The 23,288-nt window shown below is 44.0% G+C and overlaps 1 protein-coding gene across 1 annotated transcript; it reads right to left on the bottom strand.

Annotated features, from left to right (window-relative positions):
* Positions 1–2,705: 2,705 nt before the first annotated feature.
* LOC121395752 (formin-B-like) lies at positions 2,706–15,927 on the bottom strand. Its single transcript, XM_041570037.1, has 5 exons — positions 15,858–15,927; positions 14,174–14,383; positions 10,799–10,905; positions 9,766–9,799; positions 2,706–3,034 (listed from the first exon to the last, which is right to left on the bottom strand). Exons 1-5 carry the CDS (start codon positions 15,925–15,927, stop codon positions 2,706–2,708), a joined length of 750 nt encoding a protein of 249 aa, XP_041425971.1.
* Between the last annotated feature and the right edge of the window lie 7,361 nt (positions 15,928–23,288).

Raw genomic sequence — 23,288 nt, 5'->3', positions numbered from 1 at the left:
TGTTTCTGAAATCTCCAAGCCTTTTTTCTGTAAAAAAAAAGAAAAGAAAAGAGGAGCAGAGTTGTCTTCTTCCTAATTACAGCAGTTGGTATTACTGTGTATTTGAAGCAAGGAACCCACCTAGTACAAAGTTTGAGAAACTTTTTACATCCTGAGCCATAATGATATGATATGGCTGTATTTTAGCCTTATCATGTTCTTCGCTGCTGCCATGTGCCAAAGCCAGGCAAAGAATAGCAGAGAAAATCAGAACTCGCAGCATCATTGAAGTCCTTCAGGAATCTTAGAATGAAATAGAACAGTGAGAGAATCAAGTGCTATTTATATTTTGATATTGCTCGTGAAGTCATGGGATAGACCCACTAGAACAATAAGAATTGTAATTATTCCAGGGGATGGCTTTTGATATACAACTCTAAATTTGTCTGAAATTCTTAATATAGAAACATTTTGAAATGCTTTTGAACTTATAAGGTTTCTATTGTAGGACAGGGAGTCATCATTTCACTTGATATGGCTTCTAGACACCTTATCCCTGAATCTTTGTCTTCTGTGAGCGAGGTCTTTTGTCTTCTAAGAACATAAACATGATGACACCCTGGGATTCTGAGATTATACCAGAGATGAAACGCCACCCATTTTCAGTTGCCAATGGTTTGTCTTCAAATGCTATGTGCATGTCTCATGTGCATTATATTTATGTTTAAGGGTTTAGGGGTTAGTGATTGGTGTCACTAACGACATTGGTAGGGCTCTTTTATGACCAGTGCAAAGTGTGCTTTCTGATACAAATTGGCTTTTTTTACCCATAATGCAGCTTTCCCCTATGTTTACAATGGACACAATGGCACTAAGCACAGCTAAGTGAAAGCAGTGTGTTTGGACACAAGTACATTTAATGAACAGCATCAATTCACAAAACATTTACATCCCCTAGCTTACTCACATTTTCAAGTGCAATTGTAAATGAACCCTAGTATCTGATTCACTTTGAGCAAGTCTATGTGGCTATAGATGCAACCACTGGAATTACCTCTATCAAGATGACAGTATCTTCAGGGTTCCCTTCCTTCCATAGGCACATTTGTGCACTACTCTTTAGAGCAGGCTTTGCATTCACATTGGTGCTCAGCTCAAATACAGGGAAGTGCAGGAGCATTTTAGGTGCCAGTACATAGTTTCATAGTTAGGTGGAGCCAAATCTGCACTGTATACTCCAGATAAGGCCTTACCAGGGACCTATAAATTATGTTTTTAGCCCTCAGGTTATTGCCCTTTTTTATGCAAGACAGCTTTATTTACTTTAATGGCCACAGAATGACACTGCCTGGCATTAGAAAACTTGCTGTCTACAAAAATCCCAAAATCCATGTTAAATATACCCATTTAGTGTTTAGTTTGCTTTTATATTATTTCTACCAAAGTGCAGAACTTTGCACTTATCAAAATGAACCTAATTTTTCAGTTTGTAGTCCAGTTGTCAAATCGCTTTGCAAAGTGGTAGCATCTTGCATGGAACTTTTGCCCAATTTAGTATCATCAATAACAAGCAATAACAAGCAATAGAAACGGCACTTTCAAGATCCACATGCAGGTCATTAAAAAACAAGTTATAAACTGGACATTAGAAAATGTTCCCGTTACCAACAGTCTCTGTAATCTATCCTTCAGCCAGTTCTCTATTCATTTACAAATATTGTGTTCCAGGCCAATATTCCTTTATTTAACCAGTAACCTTCTGTGTGGCACTGTATCAAATGCTTTAGCAAAGTCTAAGTTAATCACATCCACTGCCATCCAAGAGTCAAGGTTCCTGTTCATCTTCTCATAAAAAGCAATTCTATTAGATCTGTTACACATAATATTTGTAATGATCACCGCTGGGAACCAGGGTGATCGAGGAGAGCCACTCCCTGGGGAGCGGATATGGGGGAAGCCCTGGGGTGTAGCCAAAGATGGTAGGAGGCATGGGCAGGGTTAAAACGATGATTTAATAGCAACAAAAGGGTAAACAAAGGCAAGAAGGGCAAGGTGAAGATAGGGTCAGGCCAAAGTCAAAACAGGGGTTCACGGGATACGAGGTAATGGGGTACTCACACAGGAAACAAGGATTTCAGGAACAAGGTAATCAAAGTCCAAAGCGTTTAGGGCACAGGATCCAGGATACAACAGCACAGAAACATTTATGACTCAGCCCTGAGCAAAGCTCAGGGCGGGGTTAATAAAGGGCAGGTAATTGGGAATGGGGAACACATGAGGGTAAACGAGGTGGGTGGAGAATAGGGAGGAACAGAAGAACAAACTGTGAACAGGCAGATAGCATAAGTAACAACAAGAGTTCATGATGAGCCCCAAGAGCCCCTGGTGGCTCATCTGGCAAGGTGCCGTGTCCAGAACCCAGGAAACCAGGGATCGATCCTGGGCTTATCCTGACAGTACCCCCCCCTTAATGGTCGACCTCTGGGCGACCCAAACGAAAGACCCCCATCCTTTTTAGTCCAATGACTGGAGATGGGGGACAAAAAGTCTTGCTAGGATCAGAGGCAGAAGGACCATCAGGATCCAAGGCTGGAGAGCCGCCAGGGTCAAAGGCTGGAGAGCCGCCAGGGTCAAAGGCTGGAGAGCCGCCAGGGTCAAAGGCTGGAGAGCCGCCAGGGTCAAAGGCTGGAGAGCCGCCAGGGTCAAAGGCTGGGAGAGCCGCCAGGTCAAAGGCTGAGAGCGCCAGGAGTCAAAGGCTGGGGCCGGACCGGGAGGACCACCTTGGAGCCACGTCTCGGGACCGGAGGCACCACCTGGAGCCACGTCTGGGACCGGAGGACCACCTGGAGCCACGTCTGGGACCGGCAGGACCACCTGGAGCCACGTCTGGGACCGGAGGACCACCTGGAGCCACGTTCTGGGACCGGAGGACCACCTGGAGCCACGTCTGGGACCGGAGGACCACCTGGAGCCACGTCTGGGACCGGAGGACCACCTGGAGCCACGTCTGGGACCGGAGGACCACCTGGAGCCACGTCTGGGACCGGGAAGGCTGCTGGCACAGGAGATGCAGACAGGACCACTGGGACAGGAACTGCAGACGGGACCACTGGCACCCAGGCTGGAAGCGGCTGGGCTGCTGGCACCCAGGCTGGAAGCGGCTGGGCTGCTGGCACCCAGGCTGGAAGCGGCTGGGCTGCTGGCACCCAGGCTGGAAGCGGCTGGGCTGCTGGCACCCAGGCTGGAAGCGGCTGGGCTGCTGGCACCCAGGCTGGAAGCGGCTGGGCTGCTGGCACCCAGGCTGGAAGCGGCTGGGCTGCTGGCACCCAGGCTGGAAGCGGCTGGGCTGCTGGCACCCAGGCTGGAAGCGGCTGGGCTGCTGGCACCCAGGCTGGAAGCGGCTGGGCTGCTGGCACCCAGGCTGGAAGCGGCTGGGCTGCTGGCACCCAGGCTGGAAGCGGCTGGGCTGCTGGCACCCAGGCTGGAAGCGGCTGGGCTGCTGGCACCCAGGCTGGAAGCGGCTGGGCTGCCGGCACCCAGGCTGGAAGCGGCTGGGCTGCCGGCACCCAGGCTGGAAGCGGCTGGGGAACCGACACTGAAACAGGAGGCAGCTTTCGGGGAGCCGGCACTGGAGCAGGAGGCAGCTTTCGGGGAGCCGGCACTGGAACAGGAGGCAGCTGCTGGGGGACCGGCACTGGAGCAGGAGGCAGCTGCTGGGGGACCGGCACTGGAGCAGGAGGCAGCTTTCGGGGAGCCAGCACTGGAACAGGAGGCAGCTGCTGGGGGACCGGCACTGGAACAGGAGGCAGCTGCTGAGGGACCGGCACTGGAGCAGGAGGCAGCTGCTGGGGAACCGGCACTGGAGCAGGAGGCAGCTTTCGGGGAGCCGGCACTGGAACAGGAGGCAGCTGCTGGGGGACCGGCACTGGAACAGGAGGCAGCTGCTGGGGGACCGGCACTGGAACAGGAGGCAGCTGCTGGGGGACCGGCACTAGAACAGGAGGCAGCTGCTGGGGAACCGGCACTGGAGCAGGAGGCAGCTGCTGGGGGACCGGCACTGGAACAGGAGGCAGCTGCTGAGGAACCGGCACTGGAACAGGAGGCAGCTGCTGGGGAACCGGCACTGGAGCAGGAGGCAGCTGCTGAGGGACCGGCACAGCAGACAGGACAGGCTGGGAAGCCGGCACAGCAGACAGGACAGGCTGGGAAGCCGGCACAGCAGACAGGACAGGCTGGGGACAGCAGACAGGACAGGCTGGGAAGCCGGCACAGCAGACAGGACAGGCTGGGAAGCCGGCACAGCAGACAGGACAGGCTGGGAAGCCGGCACAGCAGACAGGACAGGCTGGGAAGCCGGCACAGCAGACAGGACAGGCTGGGAAGCCGGCACAGCAGACAGGACAGGCTGGGAAGCCGGCACAGCAGACAGGACAGGCTGGGAAGCCGGCCACAGCAGACAGGACAGGCTGGGAAGCCGGCACAGCAGACAGGACAGGCTGGGAAGCCGGCACAGCAGACAGGACAGGCTGGGAAGCCGGCACAGCAGACAGCCAGTTGGGAGCCAGTCGTCGGGAAGGTCTAGCTGGACACTTGGGTAGCCGAGGCTGCTGGGAAACCTCAGGAGCCGTGGGCAGCCGATGCTGCTGCGAAGCCTCCTCTCTTGGGGGTACAAGGCATGGCAGAAGCCCCATTTTTGGAGGCACAGAACAAGACAGAAGCCCCACTTCTGGAGGCACAGGACAAGGCAGAAGCCCCACTTCTAGGGTCACATAAGCCGGCACAAGTACAGGAGGCAGACTCTGGGGAGCCAGTCGATGGGGAAGCTTAGTTGGAGCCTCGGGCAGCTGAGGCTGCTGGGAAACCCCCTCAGGTACAGTGGGCAGCCGACGCTGCTGGGGAAGCAGTTGCTGAGGGGTAGCAGGCCCGGGAATAGAAGGTTGTGGAGGAGACAAGGGCCAAAGGACTGGAAGCGATTTAACAGACACAGGCCTGATAGCAGTTTGAAGTTCAGCTACATCCAAGTCTAAATCCTCCCAATCCTCATCAAAGACAGAATCCTCCCAGTCATCATCAGATACAAAATCCTGCCAAACATCATCAGAGAAATGGGAGCTGACTTTTGCCTCATTCTCCCCACCCCAAGGGAGTTGTAGTTCCACACCGGTAAAGGAAAGCATGGAGGGCTTTTCCAAGGGCTTCCTGTTTGGCTGAGTCATACTGTAATGATCACCGCTGGGAACCAGGGTGATCGAGGAGAGCCACTCCCTGGGGAGCGGATATGGGGGAAGCCCTGGGGTGTAGCCAAAGATGGTAGGAGGCATAGGCAGGGTTGAAACGATGATTTAATAGCAACAAAAGGGTAAACAAAGGCAAGAAGAAGATAGGGTCAGGCCAAAGTCAAAACAGGGGTTCACGGGATACGAGGTAATGGGGTACTCACACAGGAAACAAGGATTTCAGGAACAAGGTAATCAAAGTCCAAAGCTCAGGGCGGGGTTAATAAAGGGCAGGTAATTGGGAATGGGGAACACATGAGGGTAAACGAGGTGGGTGGAGAATAGGGAGGAACAGAAGAACAAACTGTGAACAGGCAGATAGCATAAGTAACAACAAGAGTTCATGATGAGCCCCAAGAGCCCCTGGTGGCTCATCTGGCAAGGTGCCGTGTCCAGAACCCAGGAAACCAGGGATCGATCCTGGGCTTATCCTAACAGTATTATGCTGAAACTAACCTATAGTATTGCAATTTTCAACGTAGTCAAGTATCTTATCACTTATTACAAAAAAGCTTTCCTACCACTGATGTCAGACTAGCAGGTTTATAGTTTTTAGGCTGAGATCCCTTTTTGAATAGGGGCACCACATTAGCAATTTAATAGTCTCTCTCTGCACCATGCTCAGACAATGGCATCAATACTTGCACAGGTTGGCATCCATTTTTGCTATCCATACTTGCAATTGCATTTCTAAATGTGTAGGCTTGTGCTTTTGTGTTCTTTCTATTTGTCAGATACAAACAATTTCTGGTTGTGTATTGGTGCTCTCTGTAAAAACTGTCACCAAATAATCAAATGTAGACAATTCAATTAAAATAATTATTTCAGAGTATTGACTGTCTTTAGGACAATATATAGAGACAGAGAGAGTGGTGGACATCTCTGATTTATATACTATAATTTAATTCAGACAATGTGATATTTTTTTTGTACTTTATGTCCCTTTAGCTAGTCTTGGATCCAGGAACACTCTTGGCACTGCCTCCAATAAATAAAAGGGCCTACAGAGTTTTCACGGATATCACCTCTCAGGTCATTGTTACTTGTCATAACACTCCTCTCAAACATAATAGGATAGATCAGTTGTCAAATGTTATGTTAGAAGAGGAGCAGTGCCAAAAGCATAGTACAAAATAATAATAATAATGAATAAAGCTCACAGCTCAGTTGGTACACTCTGCTTTTCATGCATGATTCCCCCTTGGCAAGATTCTCAATATGAATGCACAGTTTATTTCAAGTTACATAGAATTTCACACAGCTCCTCCAGGGGGTAGTACAACCCAAGTTTCCCTAAAATGTGCCCAGGGTCCAGCGCTCTCTAGTACATTCTGAAGAGGACCAAGAAATTTACCTTCCCCTTCTACTCAAGAAGTTCCAGTTCTGTTACCTATGTCTTTTGTCAAGGAAGTGTCCCTTATTGATCATGGCATAGTGTGGCCATGTCTTACTTGTAGTTTATTAAATGGGAAAAATCCCATTTTTTTTTCTCTTTCAGCTCTACATGGGACCAGTAGAGCCCATCTCACGTTGAGCCTTAAGGTAGCCCAAACCTTAGAAAGGTCAGGACAGCATGCACCTCGTGAATGAGAATCAGTTAGTGAAGGATAGCAAAGTACTTTCCAGTGTTGTAATCAAATGCCCAAGTGCACATAATGCGTAAGGCTTGTGTACACCTGTTGTTTGCCTAAATAGAGCCTGCAATTCCCCGTGAGTATAGTTCTGGGGCATGTGCCAATGTGTAAATTGGTTTCTTGTAAAATATCTTGGTTATCTTGTAAAACAGTCAAGGTTAGTGAGCAAGATCGGTTTTTTGCTTCACCAAGGAAAGTAGTTGGATTAATGATTCCCAGATGATAAGTACTCTAGCGTTCTCTGGGCCCAGGGTAGACTGTATTCCATTGGAGCACCACATGATTTAATACACTGGGGGGGGGGGGATACCTGTGATGAGACTTTATGTGAGTAAGCTGGAACTTGCACACAGGTCTGTTGTGATCTGTTTGTCTTGGTAATGTTGTTTGTACATGGATAGGAAACTGGCTACAGGATTATTTACAAAGGGAAGTTGTCAGTGGTACATTCTCTACTTGGAGTAGGGTTCTTAGTGGAGTCCCACAGGGTTCCCATTTTTATTTAATTTGTTCATTAATGATTGCAGTGTATGGAGAGTGCATTGTAAGTAATGTATCAGTGTTGGCATAGGCCACAAAACTATGCAGCCCAATTAATTCCATCCAGGATTTAGATGGAAAGTTTTGGGCTGGATTAAACGGGGTATAGATTTGTCGGTGCTGAATGGTCATTATCCTCCTTTACAAAGCAGTGGCAAGGCCCCATCTAGAATATGCCAGAAGGTATTATTGCATTAGAGAGTCCAATAAAGGGCAACTAAACTGAAGAATGGAAAGTCTCAGATTTGAAAAACGGCTGGCCAAGATTCGATTGTTTATGTTGAAGTATTTTCAATTAAGGGCAGATACAAGGGCATCTGTTCTGATTAGAAGAAAAGAGGTTTCCTTCTTAATTTTCAAAAAGAGTTTGTTACAGTCAGAGCTGAGTTGTAGAATTGTCTCACTGGAGCAGTTGCACTAGCTGATACATTAGATAGCTTTGGTTGAATGGCGTTTCAGTAAGGGAGAATATACACGGCTACTGGAAATAGCTCCTAGAACAAAATTAATCCAAGGATTGGTCCAATTGCCATCTTGGAGTCAGGACGGAGTTTTTTTGTCTGTATCTCAGCAGCTTGGTAGGGCATTGTCTTGCAGACCAAGCAGTGGCAGGAGGGTGATGCATGGACTGACTGGCAGATGGGGGTTGTGTGGGCATTTAGACAGGGCACTAGATCAAGTAGTATTCAGCTTTGGACTGAGGAGCTCTGGGCCCACTGGGGCTGCAACATCAGAGCCGACCCCCCAGCCCCCTCCATCATCCCACTGCCCCCCACCCATGCTACAACATCCCTCCTACCCCCTACCCCCCACCAGTGTGTACCTCTTTTCTCTGCTCTTTGTGATCGGGGCAGGGTGAAGCAGCAGTCAGGAGCAGGGAACACACAATCTACTGCACCCATGGGGAGCAGTTCTGGGCTGGCGGGGCCATAAGGACTGAGGCCTACCAGGTATTTTGCTGGTGTCCTGCTGGCCCAGTCCATAGTATTGCTCTGGTCTAATTGCCTCTCTCTAATCTGAAATAATCTAAATGTAATTTGCTTTCTAGGGTCAGTGACCAATGGGCATTTGCACAGGGACCATGGTTCCCTGGCGGGGGGGGGGGGGTAGCAATGTGGAGCGGTTCAGACTCAGAGCCTCTGTCAAAGTTAGTTTGCCCTAGCAGTGACACCCACCAATCAGGAAGCTAATGCATTCCCAGTGTAGATTTGTCTTTTTCTTATGTATCACATATACTGCTATTCAGTCCCATTCCTATTCATTGTGCAGGTTGCCATTTATACCACTGCCTGGTATCTAGGGTAAGTAAGACTTATAGTTCATATTTCTGTGATTCATTTTTATATATATGATTCAGGTATTTTATTTAGAAACCTTTATATGTCTGGAGACCAAAATATACAGTTATTATTTGTTCAGGGCCTGCTAGGTCTTTCCTGTATATAAAGGACCATAGAAGGATTAGTGTTGGTTGATGCTTTTTTTTGGGGGGGGGGGTAAACACCTCTGTAGGCTTCTTTGGTCTATTGATTATTCTTTCCTGAGGCAAAGCAATATGATAGTGTCTATTCATGTATGCATTGGCATATTCATCATTTAGGGGGATATTTACTAAACTACAGATTTATCTGGTCAGGTTTTTTTGGGGAAAAACCCTAATATTTAGGGTTTTTTTGTTTTTTCTTAGAACTTACATTTTTGAGGTTTATTAAAACCGATGCTGCAAAAAGCCCTTATATATGAAAATCTGCCATCTCAGACCTGCCGAGGTTGTGTCTAAGTCAATGGCAGAGGTCCCTATCCTATTTGGAAGTTTCTGTGGTCTGCGCTGGAATTAGTCCAAAACCCAGAAAAAAAATGTAAGCTTTGTGTTTTCAGGTATGGTAAAATCAGGTATGGGAGTTTGGTTGTTTATTTAAATAATGACATAAATACGGATTTTTGTACATAACCCCCTGCATTTCTGGTGGAAAATCAACAGTAGCTAAGGCATATTAAAAAATGGCAGCTTCTAGTTTCATTGCTCCACATATCACTGCTGTTAGTGTTATTAATATGAAATATATGTTAATCACAGAACAGACGTTTTTGCTTTGATTTGCTATATTTATTGTTTTTAATTTTTTAATGATACATCAATGTTTAATCAGTTCTGTTTCTCCGCCAACTTCTCTATCGCTCCATTGTTCTATCCTCAGTTGCATTCTGGTTTGTCGAACTAAAAACAGACGAAATGCAAAAATATTGCAGTCAGTGTTTAAAATTAGGAAATTGAACCTTGCAGAGTTATCCTTAGTTTTAAATGGGAAATTAATTTGAGTAAAACCTGTACCCACTTGTCTTCCAAGGAACCTCCAAAACTAGGTAACTCTGTGGAGATGTGTCCAGACTTCAAAATAGCTCATGGCATTTTCAGTACAGAGAGGCCAAAACAGCCCCCCCCCAAAAAAAATAAAACCCAAACTGGCATAGATCATTGTTAAAGGGGTGGTACATCTTTTAGTATGTTATAGAATGACTAATTCTAAGCAACTTTTCAATTGGCCTTCATTTTTTCTTTTTTTTTAAGGGGCACATGTACTTAGCTCGAGTGAAGGAATAGAATAAAAAAAACTTAGAATTTCTAATGTTTTTTGTGGCTACTTCGACCATCGAATTGGCTACTTTGACCTTCGACTACGACTTCGAATCGAACGATTCGAACTAAAAATCGTTCGAGTATTCGACCATTCGATAGTCGAAGTACTGTCTCTTTAAAAAAAACTTCGACCCCCCTACTTTGCCACCTAAAACCTACCGAGGTGCAATGTTAGGCTATGGGGAAGGTCCCCATAGGCTTTGTAACAAATTTTTGGTCGAAGAAACGTTCGATCGTTCGATCTAACTATTTGCGGTAAATCCTTCGACTTCGATATTCGAAGTCGAAGGATTTACATTCGGCAGTCGAATATCGAGGGTTAATTAACCCTCGATATTCGACCATATGTAAATTTGCCCCTAAGGGTTTTTGAATTATTTTCCTTCTGACTCTTTCCAGCTTTCAAATGGGGGTCACTGACCCATCTAAAAAACAAATGCTCTGTAATGCTATTGCTATTTTATTACTTGTCTTTTTTTTTTAGGACCCCTCCTATTAATATTCCAGTCTCTTATTCAAATTCAAATCAGTGCACGGTTGCTAGAGTCATTTGAATCTCAGCAACCAGATTGCTGAAATTGCCAACTGGAGAGCTGCTAAATAAAAAGCTAAATAACTCAAAAACCACCATGTATCCTGCATATATCACTAGCATATACCACTAACGTTATTGCTATACTAACAACAGAGAAATCCCCTGCATAAATCAGGAAAAGAAATTTGAAACTTACTATTCCATTGAGCCATTGCATAGGGGACAAAGGCTTGGGAGGGACACAGAGTCCTTTGCAGCAGATTAAGGTTTCTTTGCAGTCATTATTCTCCTCACAGGTTGGGTCTAGCAAGATCCAATAGAAAAACAAAGATTTTTGTACAATGCTCCGAATTGTAGGAAGGCCATCTCCCATAGACTACATTTTAAGCAAATAATTCTAAATTTTAAACATGATTTCCTTTTTCTCTGTAATAATAAAACAGTAGTTTGTACTTGATCCCAACTAAGATATAATTAATCCTTTTTGGAAGCAAAACCAACCTATTGGGTTTATTTCATGTTTACATGATTCTGTAGAAGATTTAAAGTACCGAGATCCAAATTATGGAAATGCTCTTTATCCGGAAACCCCAGGTCCTGAGCATTCTGAATAACCGGTCCCATACCTGTGATTTGTATTATTAAGTTAGACATGTATAGCACTTTATTGACAAATGTATGATGATATTTTGTCACATACAGTAATGGGCACTGTCACCTCCCACCTTGAATGTTTTGTCTCTTTCTGTTCTTTATTTTAGTTCTTGAATTAATGCATAAGCAGCTCCCTCATAAATGCAAATAGTACTGAATTCAGTTTTGGCTGCCAATGCCCCAAGCAGTACTTAAAGGGGTTGTTCACCTTTGAGTTAATGTTTAGTATGATGTAGAGTGTGATATTCTGAGATCATTTGCAATTGGTTTTCATTTTTTATTATTTGTGGTTTTTGAGTTATTTAGCTTTTTATTCAGCAGCTCTCCAGTTTGTAATTTCAGTAATCTGGTGGCTAGAGTCCACATTACCCTAGCAACTATACATTAATATGAATAAGAGACTGGAATATGAATATGAGAGGGCATGGGCATGTGCTCTCCTAACGAAGAAGTTTGCAGACTCGCCTCTTATTTTACTCACTGATCTGAAGAGGCTGCATTCACACCTCCGTGCTGCCCACATATGCTGTTACAATATCCCCCCCTTGTGGCGCATTCCTCAGCCCTCCCTCCTCGGTCCTCAGCCCTCCCTCCTCAGACCTAAGCTCCTAAGCCAGGCTGATGGCTGAGGAAGGAGAACTGAGGATGGAAAGTATTTGTAGTGAGGGCTGAGGTCGGAGAGCGTTTGTACTGAGGACCGAGGAGGGAGGGCTGAAGGCTAATGCCTGAGGAGGGAAGGCAGAGGAGGAAGAGCTGAAGGCTGAGTAGGGAGGACTGAGGACCCAGGAGGGAGGTGTGACTGCAGCCTTTCAGGATGGGTGAGAGAAAAAGCAGGCAATGCTGCATTCCTCTACCTTAGGAGATCGCATGCGGGAGAGCGATTTCCCCTGAGGATGTCCTAAAATGCTTTTCGTATAAAAAGTCTTGTACCTCTCTGCATAGTAGCATTACTTGTAATCAGTGTCTCCTGAACACTGATTACAAGTAATACTACATTGTACTTAAACATATTTTTAACTTAGCCTTTGAGTGCTCCCACAACCCCCCCTTTTTTTTTGTATATTTCTTTCTTAGATGGTGTCAGTGACCCCCGTTTGAAAAGTCAGCAAAAATAAGGCATGAAATAAAACAAAAAACAATTAAAAATATTAATGAAGACCAAAGACCAAAGTTTCTTAGAATTGGCCATTCTATAACATACTAAAAGTTCGCTTAAAGGTGAACCACCCCTTTAAGACCTTCTGTATCTGTGAATTACCCACCCACTTAGATTGTAAACTGTACCAAACATAAACCTTTCATCTTTGGCACTTAACCTTTGTAACTGTATATATTTCTTATTTGTTCCAACTAATCTATTCCTATTGTAGTAATGTACAGTGCTGTGTTTAAAAATGACCCATTATAACACATATATATTAAAAAAATACACTCTACTTGCATACAGAGTCCTGCAAACACAGGAATGTTGTAATGATTTTGAAACTTTTTCAGCTTCCCGCAAAAAATACACAATTTACTGACCTTTTCTAAGAAAAGGCTGTTGATGCTTTTTACAAATGAGAAACAACTGAAGCCAAAGTGCCCTATAAAGAAATCATTTTCAGAGAAACAACCGTTTGTAGAATTAGCCAAAGTTGGAAAACATCGAATACACATTTTCTGAATTTGATTATTTTTTTCAGTTTTAATAGTTTAGAAATAGGGTGCTATCCCGTATAACAATGTATTTGGAAGTTGGATACATGTTAGATTTTTAGGGTAAGAAAATAGCATGTTTGCTCAGTGGCTAACACTGTTGTCTTGCAACACTGGGGTTATTATTTCAGCCAGAGCATTATTTACAAGAGGTCTAAATGTTCTACACTACAGGTATGGGATCCCTTATCTGGTAACCCATTATCCAGAAAGCTCCGAATTATGGAAATGTCATCTTCCATAGACTCCATTATAATCAAATTAGCCACATTTTTTAAATTGATTTCCTTTTTCTCTGTAATAATAAAACAGTACATTGTACTTAAGCCAAAATTAGATATAATTAATCCTTATTGGAAGCGAAACCAGCCTATTGGGTCAATTTAATGTTTATATGATTTTTTAGTAGACGTATGGTATGAAGATCCAAATTACGAAAAGATCACTTATCTGGAAAACCCCAGGTCCGGAGCATTCTGGATAAAAGGTGCCATACCTGTGCTTGTGTCTGCATGGATTTTCTCCAAATACTCTGGTTTCCTCCAACAATTCACAAAAATACAGGCAGGTTAACTGGATTATGAAATATACAATACCCTAGTGTGTGTGAATGTGTTAGGAAATTTAGGCTGTACATTACTCTTGGGAATCAGGGACTGATGTGAATTATGAACAATCTCAGTAAAAAAGATGGGTAGACATGACAGCACTATATAAATAATATATATTAAAAAAAAAAAAAATATATATATATATATATATATATTTATATATCTCTTAGTAAATGGACCCGCACTCCTTGTTTGTAGTGAAAAAATCAATGTGCTTTATTCACAAATTAATTTCCAACGTTTCGGTCCTCTCTGGGACCTTTTTCGATCTCTGGATCCTTGAAAAAGGTCCCAGAGAGGACCGAAACGTTGGAAATGAATTTGTGAATAAAGCACATTGATTTTTCACTACAAACAAGGAGTGCGGGTCCATTTACTAAGATGTATTACAAGATTTGACCAACATACCAACCTTCATACTCTAAATCCGGAAAGAGTGCGCTCACTGTACTGACATCATATATATATATATATATATATATATATATATATATATATATATATATATATATATATATATATATATATATATATATATATATATATATATATATATATATATATATATATATATATATGTATTATGAAAACCTGGTACATTTACTCACTGTATTCTGGGTCAACGCAATTCATTCCACAGTTGGTTTGACAGCATTTCTGGAGTTCAGGGCAGTTTATGTTGGAGGAACACTGTGCATTGGAGCAGCTGGAGCCTCCAGGGCAAGAGATTGGACAGGCATCAAAGGTCACATTATTTGGGCAGTAACCTCGCCTCTCGCTATTATCCTCTTCACTTTCATCTGATGATACATTTGAATCTGCACAAACAGAAAAAAACAAAAAAGAAATAGATTGGTGTCAGGGTGCCCCCTTTAAAATAGAGTGCAGGTACGGGACCTGTTATCCAGAATTCTGGGGACCTGGGGATTTCCGGATAACGGATCTTTCTGTAATTTGGATCTTCAGCTCTTATATCTACTAGAAAATCATGTAAACATTAAATAAACCCAATAGGCTGGTTTTGCTTCCAATAAGGATTAATTATATCTTAGTTGGGCTCAAGGACAAGATACTGTTTTATTATTACAGAGAAAAAGGAAATTATTTTTAAAAAGGTGAATTATTTGATCATAATAGATTCTATGGGAGATGGCCTTCCTGTAATTCAGAGCTTTCTGGATAATGGGTTTCCAGATAACAGATCCGATACCTGTACTATGAAATACACGTGGCAATAACAGAATATAAACTGTGATTAAATTAGGCTTGTAGGGGCAACTTTGGCCACTTGCATTAGAACCTGTTTCATCCTACAACCTGTTTTTCAGCTGTATGGTGGGTTTTAAGTAGTGATGGGCGAATTTGTCCCATTTCGCTTTGACGCCGGTGGTAAAGTCAATGGGTGTCTGAATAATGTTGACACGCAGCGGTTTCGGCGCTGCGTGTCAACATTATTTTTGACGGCGACAAATTTTCACGGCAGTTTCTGGAAATGTATTTGCTGGCGACGAAAAGTGAAAATTCGCTGCAAAATCGTGCCTGGCGAATTTATTCGCCCATCACTAGTTTGAAGAACTACATTAAGCCCAACTGGCATGCTGTCCCTTCTGTTAATGGTTCCTTGCTGCCTCCAACCAACCCACATGAGATCCGTACCCTAGACTGTCCCATAATGACATTTCTACAACACAAGAGGGAGAGTAGCCTCCTCCATAATGGTAGTAATAGCTAGTACTACGTAAAGGTTTGGGATGCATTATCTGGAAACCCCTTATCCAGAAAGTTTCAAAGGCCGTCTCCCATAGATTCCATTTTAATTAAATAATTCAAATTTGTAAAAACTATTTCCTTTTTCTCTTTAATAATAAAACAGTAGCTTGTACTTGATCCCAACTAAGATATAATGAATCCTTATTGGAGGCAAAAGAAACCTACTGGGTTTACTTAATGTATAAAATATTTTTTAGTAGACTTAAGGCATGAAGATCTAAATTACTGAAAGTTCCCTTATGCAGAAAACCCCAGGTCCCAAGCATTCTGGATAACAGGTCCCATTCTGTATCAAAGACAAGGATCCCACTTGACTTTCAAACAAGTCTCACAGTTTAAGAAACAGTATAATTTTATGGTTCACACAGTGAGTTCCACCCATAGAAATGTCGTGATGGTATATTTTAATCTACCCATCTGGAGCCCCCGCCAATACAACTGGGATCGCCCCTTTCTTTGCGTGTAACATTGGTACGTTTGGCTTTACAATTTGATTTATATATATATTTATATGAGCCTTACCACTTTCTTCACTGCTGCCATGTGCCAAAGCCAGGGAAAGGATGGCAGAGAAAATCAGAGCTCGCAGCATCATTGCAGGTCTTGAGAAATCTCAGAATGGAATAGCCCGGCAATAGAATCAAACACTATTTATATTTTGTATTACTCATGAAGTCATGGGATAAACCCCCTAGAACAATGTGATTGTAACATTATAGCAGGGTTCTGACTTTTGATATAATCAATTGGTTAAGTCTGACATTCTAAATTGAATTCAGGTTTCGGGGAAACCAAATCTCCACCCAAAGGAAAGAGCACATTCTCAGTTATCAACAGTACGTCTTCCAGTGTCAATTTCTCTTATTCAGTTTTATCCAGGGTTAGAGGTCACACTATGGAAAGTGCTTTGTCATGTGTCTTATAATAACCACAACTCCCTATCATCTGTTCTTTATCTGAGCACTTTGCCTTTGTGTTCCTTCTATTTGTCAGTTGCAACCAAATTCTGCTTTTTTGTTAGGGGGTTATTTATCAAAGTCCGAATTGATCTCAATATTTTCTGCTACAAACTCCGATCAAATCCGCTCAGGGTTTTTACGCTTATTTTATTATTACATTTTACAGAAAATTTGCTTTGTGGGAAAAATCAGATTTTCACGATTTTTTCAGATTTATCACCCGAAAACTCAGATTTTTGCCCAAAAACTTCGGTGTAGAGTCCTGTGCGGGTCCATTTTTTGGAACCCGTACCCGACCCGTACCCGCAACCTGCAATCCGCAACCCGCATTCTTACCCGTTTGTACCCACTACCCGACCCGCAAGTACCTTATCTGCAACCCGGACCCGCGACCTGCTGACCATCAAGAATCAGGAAGTGCTGTCATTGTAAATCGGAAGTGACATCATCGGAAGTAGACGTGAACAGAAAAAAGGAGTAAAAATCGCTATTGAGAAGACCTGCGGCCTGACCTGTGACCCGCAAACCCACAGAACCGCCAAACTGCATCTATCCTCGCACCCGGAACTTCTACCCGCAACCCGCAGGGTACCTGTAACCGCGGGTACACGACCTGCTGCAGGACTCTACTTCGGGGTATTGCACGAAACCCAGCGCACATCAAAAAATCATTGGGACTTCTCCCCTTGACTTATATACAACCTCGACAGGTCTGAGATGCCAGATTTTCTGATTCAGACTTTTCCATCCTCTGGGTTTGTTAAAAGTCAGATTTTATTTTTAAAAAAAATCACAAATTTTCCGTGATTTTTGCATTCAGAGTTTAGAAAATAACCCCCTTAGTGTTCTCTGCAAATACTGTTTTTGGGTCACAGGATAATCAAATGTATAATTAACAAAAACAAAATATTTGTTTGGGCTATGTATTGTATCAAAGACAAAGGTAGACCAGATTGAATTCTAACTCTATCCAATCATCACTGTTTACAATTATCCCCTCCAATGGTTAGTCATTATTCACTCTTTCGCCTCCTATAATGATTCATTATGTCTTCGTTGGGAACATGTACAAGGTTACTGTTTTATTATCACAGAGAAAAATATAATAATTTAAAAAAAATTTAATTATTTGATTAGACTGGAGTCTATGGGAGGGAGACGGTCCCTTTGAGGCCAGGGCTTCAGGCAAATGCCATCTATACTCTACCTTTAACTCTTGAAATTCAAAAACAGCCATGGCAGTGCCTTTAATAAATAAAAGGACGGATATCACCTCTCAGGGCACTGCTGCTTGGCATAACACTCCTCTCAAATGTAATAGGATAAGTCAGTTGCCAAATTTTATGTAAGAAAAACATCACAGCCAAAAGATAATACAAATTATATTAATAATGAACAATACTCACACTGCTTTTTATTTTATATAGAGGATCACCCTCCTTGGCAAGGTTCTCAGTTGCATGGAAATTCACACACCTCCAGTAGAGGACAGTACAACTCCACCTTCCCAGTAACTGCTCAGGGTCCAGCAGTAACTCCTCTCCCTATTATATTTCATATCATAAGGTCACCAGATCACTTGAACATTTAGGGACACACCAAGTAAATGCATGTGAAAAGGCTGGAATGATTTTTTAGCTGGATTTTCTAGACCTGTCCCTTAATTTTTAATTGATCTGATCTCCCTATTCCATCGTTTACACTGGGGCCTCCTTCTGCCCTGTGCCAGTTCTAGGGATGAATGGTTCTGAGTTCTCATCCATTCTTCTTTGTGATTTGCCAGGTTTAAAGATTTATTTAAACTGTCTCTGTATATCGCTGATCAGCGCTGGCCCAATCTCCCCTCAGGAATCGCTACACAATTTCTTTTGAAAAGCGGCTTTTATTTTGGCTCAATAAGTGGTAACAGGCAGTGGGTAAGTGGTACAAACTTTGTGCAAAAGTTTGTACCACTTACTTACCCACTGCCTGTTTAATAATTAATTTGCTTGCGGCAAAATGCGGTAATTCGCACAGAATTCGTGTCTGGAAAATTTAATCGCCCATCACTATCCTTAATCACCAAGGTTACACATTGTACTACATAGACTTTAGGGGTCATTAATGACTACAGTTGCCATGTTTTTTTAACCACAATGCAGAATGCAGGTGAGATGCCTGACACAATTGCATCCAATGCATTACAATTTGCACAATTATATTTGTGCTCTGACACTAATCAGACCCAATTGCTCTTTTCTAATTCTGGGTGTCGTCATTACTGATGTGACATGTGTGTGATATGTACGCAGTTGTGCTCTCTGCACTAGTGTTGTGCCCCCCCTCGACCCGCTCTGATGTGAAAGGCAGTGCCGGCCAAGTCAGTTGGGTGCCCTAAGTAGGGTTGCCACCTTTTCTGGAAAAAAATACCGGCCTTCCTATAGATTTATCTTTTTTTCCCCTATTAATAAGATTGGGATCAACCATCATTTGCCAGGTGGCAACCCTAGCCCTAAGCAATCCAGCCTACTATGTCGCCCCCCCCCCCCCACATGCACGCGGGTGTGCGCACAAACACTCACATACGCATGCATGCACAGATGATGCATACATGTGCATGCGTAGATGAGCGTGAGCGCCCACGATGCTGAGATTGCTTGCGCGCATGTGCAGATGGGGGTTAGAACTAGGGGGAATCCGCAGAAGAGGAACTGTGCCTGGTGCCCCTCCTACTTTGCACCCTAGGCACGTGCCTCTTCTGCCTACCCCTAGTTCCGGCCCTGGTGAAAGGGGTAAGCACTGGGCAGGTAAGGGGACGGCATCATTAGAGCGCTTTTGTTAGCTAAGCACATTATTAAGAGACTGCTAGTTGCTAACTGGTGCAAGATTACAGCTAGGAGGAAATATTGGAGCCTAACAATCATATATAAAACGTATAACTGACTCTGAGAGTTTGTCAGACATCATTGAAGGGATATGAGACCAATTATAATGATGCGTTAGGCTGCAATATGATGTGTGATAAACTGACGGGTAGTGGATTAAATGATTCTGCTGTGTTAGTTCAGGCAAAGCAGCCAGACAAGCACAGTAACTTCTGGACTCAGTGGTGTAACTAGATATTACTGGGCCCCACAGCAAATTATTTTACAGGCCCCCAAAATGTTTAGAGATTGACTTGTTTTACCAATATTTATTAAACTGTATATGAATTAGGGCCTCATGGGCCCCTATACCTCTTGGGCCCCCCACCTGCAACCGCAGGGTCTACTTCCTCTGTAGTTACACCCCTGCTTCTGCTACATTTATTACAACATGGCAGTAGGGTTGCCACCTTTTTGTAATTTAGATACCGGCTGGTGGGGGGCGGGAAGAAAAAGGGGCGGGTGTGACGTCAAAAGGGGCGGGGTTATGACGTAAAAAGAGGAGGGCCATGTTGCAGAGCTGTGTGACGTTGAAAAGGGGCAGGCTGCAGTGCGGAACTGTGATGGCAGATGACAAAAGCTAAGTCTTACAGGGGATTGGGGGCGGGCCGAGAGGGTAGGGTTGCCACCTTTTCCCCCAAAAAATTCCGCCTGGTGGGGGCGGGTACAAAAAAGGGGCGTGGTGTGACGTCAAAGGGGGGGTTATGCCGTAAAGGGGCGGGGCCACGACACGAGCAGGAGAACAACCGAAGGACAAGGTAAGTTTAAAGGGGATTGGGGGCTGGCCGAGGGGGTCTTTTTAAGGGTATTACAATTTACCAGCAGCTACATTGCCGGTAAATTTGTAATACCGGCCCCGGCCTTGGCTGGTGTTTTACCGGCTAGACCGGTAAAATACCGGCCGGGTGGTAACCCTACATGGCAGGTAGATGCGGCCTGCCCCATTATTGCTCTCAGCTTAGACAGGAAGAGGGAAACAGGAGTAAATCATAAGACAATGGCAAAACAGCAGGAATGCCCTTAACCAAAATGGCCACACAAGCAGGTTACTACAATAAGAATAAGGGGCGCCCTCTATAGCAGGCCAGATACTATGCCTTAGGGATGATGCAGCCATGTGGAGCAGAGCTGGCAACATCTCATCTTGTTTGTTATATGGCAATAAGCTTTGTTCTTATTGGTTCAGGAATGTGACTGACAGTGTTGCTTCACAGAATGGATATTTTATCTGTTTTGTGAAACTGAGCTTTCATTTTGTGGAAAGAATGAATCCTGTACTATAAAATCTTGCTTTCTGTCACAGATATCTGTTTTGTCAGTCAAATCTAGCTTGTCATGCACTAGTTAGTTACACTATTATATATTATGTCCAAGTTTTTTTTCTACATATTTCATTCTGTAAGTAACTTTGCACATAAATGCGTCCGTTACATGGAGGCAGGCCCGGACTGATAATCTGTGGGTTCTAGCAAATGCCAGAGGGGCTGCTATAAGGTGCCATAGAAAGTCAGTATTTAGTGGGCTGGTGGGGGCTGTTTGGGCCTTTGTGTGGGCTGATTGGGCCTCTGTGTACCTGAAATGGCAGGGCCTATTTTAATTCTCAGTCCAGACCTGCATGGAGGTTATACATTTGTGAGACAGATTGCTTGTTAAAATGTACAGAATGGAGTTTGTGATATAATGACATCCTTTTGTGCACTAACCAGATTTTGTTTTCATTCTTTAACAGAAATAAGTCTTTTGTATAACAGCACCCCATATTGATACCACAGGTACATTACATACAGAGAGTAGTGATGGGCGAATCTGGCGAAAAATTAGCGGAAAAAAAAATCATTTTAATGCTCGACAATTTTGGAGTGCGTGAGTTTTGACGCAATCGAATTTTGATGCGCAACAATTTTGACGCAGTGGATTTTTCGCCGGCGAATTGTCACCACAGTTTCGCGAATGAGTTCACTTGTGGAGAATTCGTGTCTGGCAATGCAAATGCAAAACACATACTGTAGCAGAATAAATTAAGTGCTAATTTCAATTACAATGGCCTCACACAATGGTTTTATGTGTGACCGTATGCCCATACATGGTCATACATTCTGAAATACAATATAGGGTATTTTTCTTGACATACAGTAGACGTACAAATATATTCCTCTTCCCTTGCTTCCTATTGGTCTTTTTGGTCTTTTGGCCTGACTCCATTTAGTTAATTTTCCCTACAAGCCTCTGCCATTTAGAATTATGTTCTTCCATTTATGTTACTCTCAACTACTTCTGCATTCTCTTCTGTCTTTTATGTTTGTCTTCACGTTGTTCCCTTCTAGCCATGCACTGTATTAATCTGCCTTTCTTTTCATATTACCTTCAGCCCTGTGTGTTAACCCTTTTAGTTAATTATATGTTTCCCAGTCACGCAGTGTCATAAGGACTTACCCTGAACACACACAAATTGAACTAACAAGGGAAAAACTACACGTGTAAACCCCAACCCTAAAAGCAAAATTTTCTTTTTCAGGTTAAAGGGTTAATGTGAGACTGAGACAAGGGTGACTGAGGTATGAATGATGTTTAATTTCAGCTGGTGAAGCAGTTGATTTAAGTTGACCTCAGCCCTCAAAAACTTTACAGTACCTGTGTTTTAGCGGGGCAAAAGCTGCTGGAGTAGGTGATGAAAGCGGGTAAAGTTTACAGATCTGTCTTATCTGCAGTGTAGTAATGTGCGGGTTGGGTTTTTCCCAACCCTCACCCTACCATAACCCGTCCTCCCTCAGCCCGCGCCTGCCCACATCAGACTTCTGGGTTCCTTTTATAGACTTGCGGTGACCCACCCTGCCGATAAGGTCACAAAAGGCAGAAGGAAGGCACTGTAGTAGTGATTGTGCGGGCTGGCCTGATACCCGCGGGACCCCAGTTTGGACGGTTTCAGGCAGACCTCGCACTCCTCTTCACGGGTGGTGGGCGGGTGCGGGTTGAGCTCTTCTCCTGCTCTCCTCGCCCCGCCACCCGCGAAGAGGAGTGCGAGGTCGGCCCGAACCCACCAGGCCCGTGGGTCCCTCAACTTTTACTAGCCGGTGGTGGGGGGGGGGCTGGAACAAAAGGGGGCAGTCTGTGATGAAAAAGGGGGTGGAGACATGTAACATGAAGCAAAGAGGGCGGAGCAACATCGCACGATGACCAGAAGGCTGAAAAAAGGTAAGTTCTGAGCGAATTGGGGGCGTTTAGGGTATTACAAATTTACCAGCCAGTAAATTTATAATACCGGCCCCGGCCTTGGCAGGTTTTTTTCCAGCTAGGCCGTTAAAAAAACGTGCGGGTGGCAACCCTACTCAGGTATCAGGCCGGCCGGCACATCACTACTGCAGTGCCTTCTCTTCTATCGTGCCTTTGGTTTGTAGGGTCTCCACAGGCCCGCCCACTTCTGTTATTGGTACATTTTACAGTCTGTAAGAAGAGCTGTGCTCTGATTGGAGAAGCTTCAAGGTGAAAGCTCCAATCAGAGTGCTGCTGGTTTCTATAGCAGAGCTTGTTTTTAACCATTCAGTAAGGGAGACTTCCCCAAGCCTTAATGAAAATCAGCCCATGCATGGGGTTCATGATTTTATTTGGATCAAGGCATTATTTGTATATGTTTCCTCTTGGTGTGTTTGTCTTCTTCCACAGCCCAAACACATATGGGCAGGTTCAAAGAAAGGAAAGGCTAATACGCTTTTGGGGACGCCATTATGTGAAGTACACTCCAGGGTATTAAATCACTAACTTTATTCCCTGGACGACTGGTGCTCCTGTTTTGGAAATAATACATGGGGAACTTGCCATCTTATCCATATTTCCCAAGGCTCATAGCAGCTTCAATGGGTCATTTCGATACAACCGGGGACTGGTGCAAAAGCACAAAGTGGCTCAAGAGCTAACACTGAATGACATATCAGGGAGGGGTATGTACAGTAGGGGGCGGGAAAATGGACACCTACACGCCTCCCCCAGCCAGCCCAATATAGTATTAGCAATAGCAATAGTAATGGCATGCGATGCATTGCAATACAAAAATAATAAAAGCGAATAAATAAAATTCTGAGTATATTAGTAATGAC

This window comes from Xenopus laevis, chromosome 7L, assembly GCF_017654675.1.
Source record: "Xenopus laevis strain J_2021 chromosome 7L, Xenopus_laevis_v10.1, whole genome shotgun sequence".
NCBI lineage: Eukaryota > Metazoa > Chordata > Amphibia > Anura > Pipidae > Xenopus > Xenopus laevis.
The sequence above is the reverse complement of the archived record's forward strand: the minus strand, read 5'-3'. Positions and strand labels throughout refer to the sequence as shown.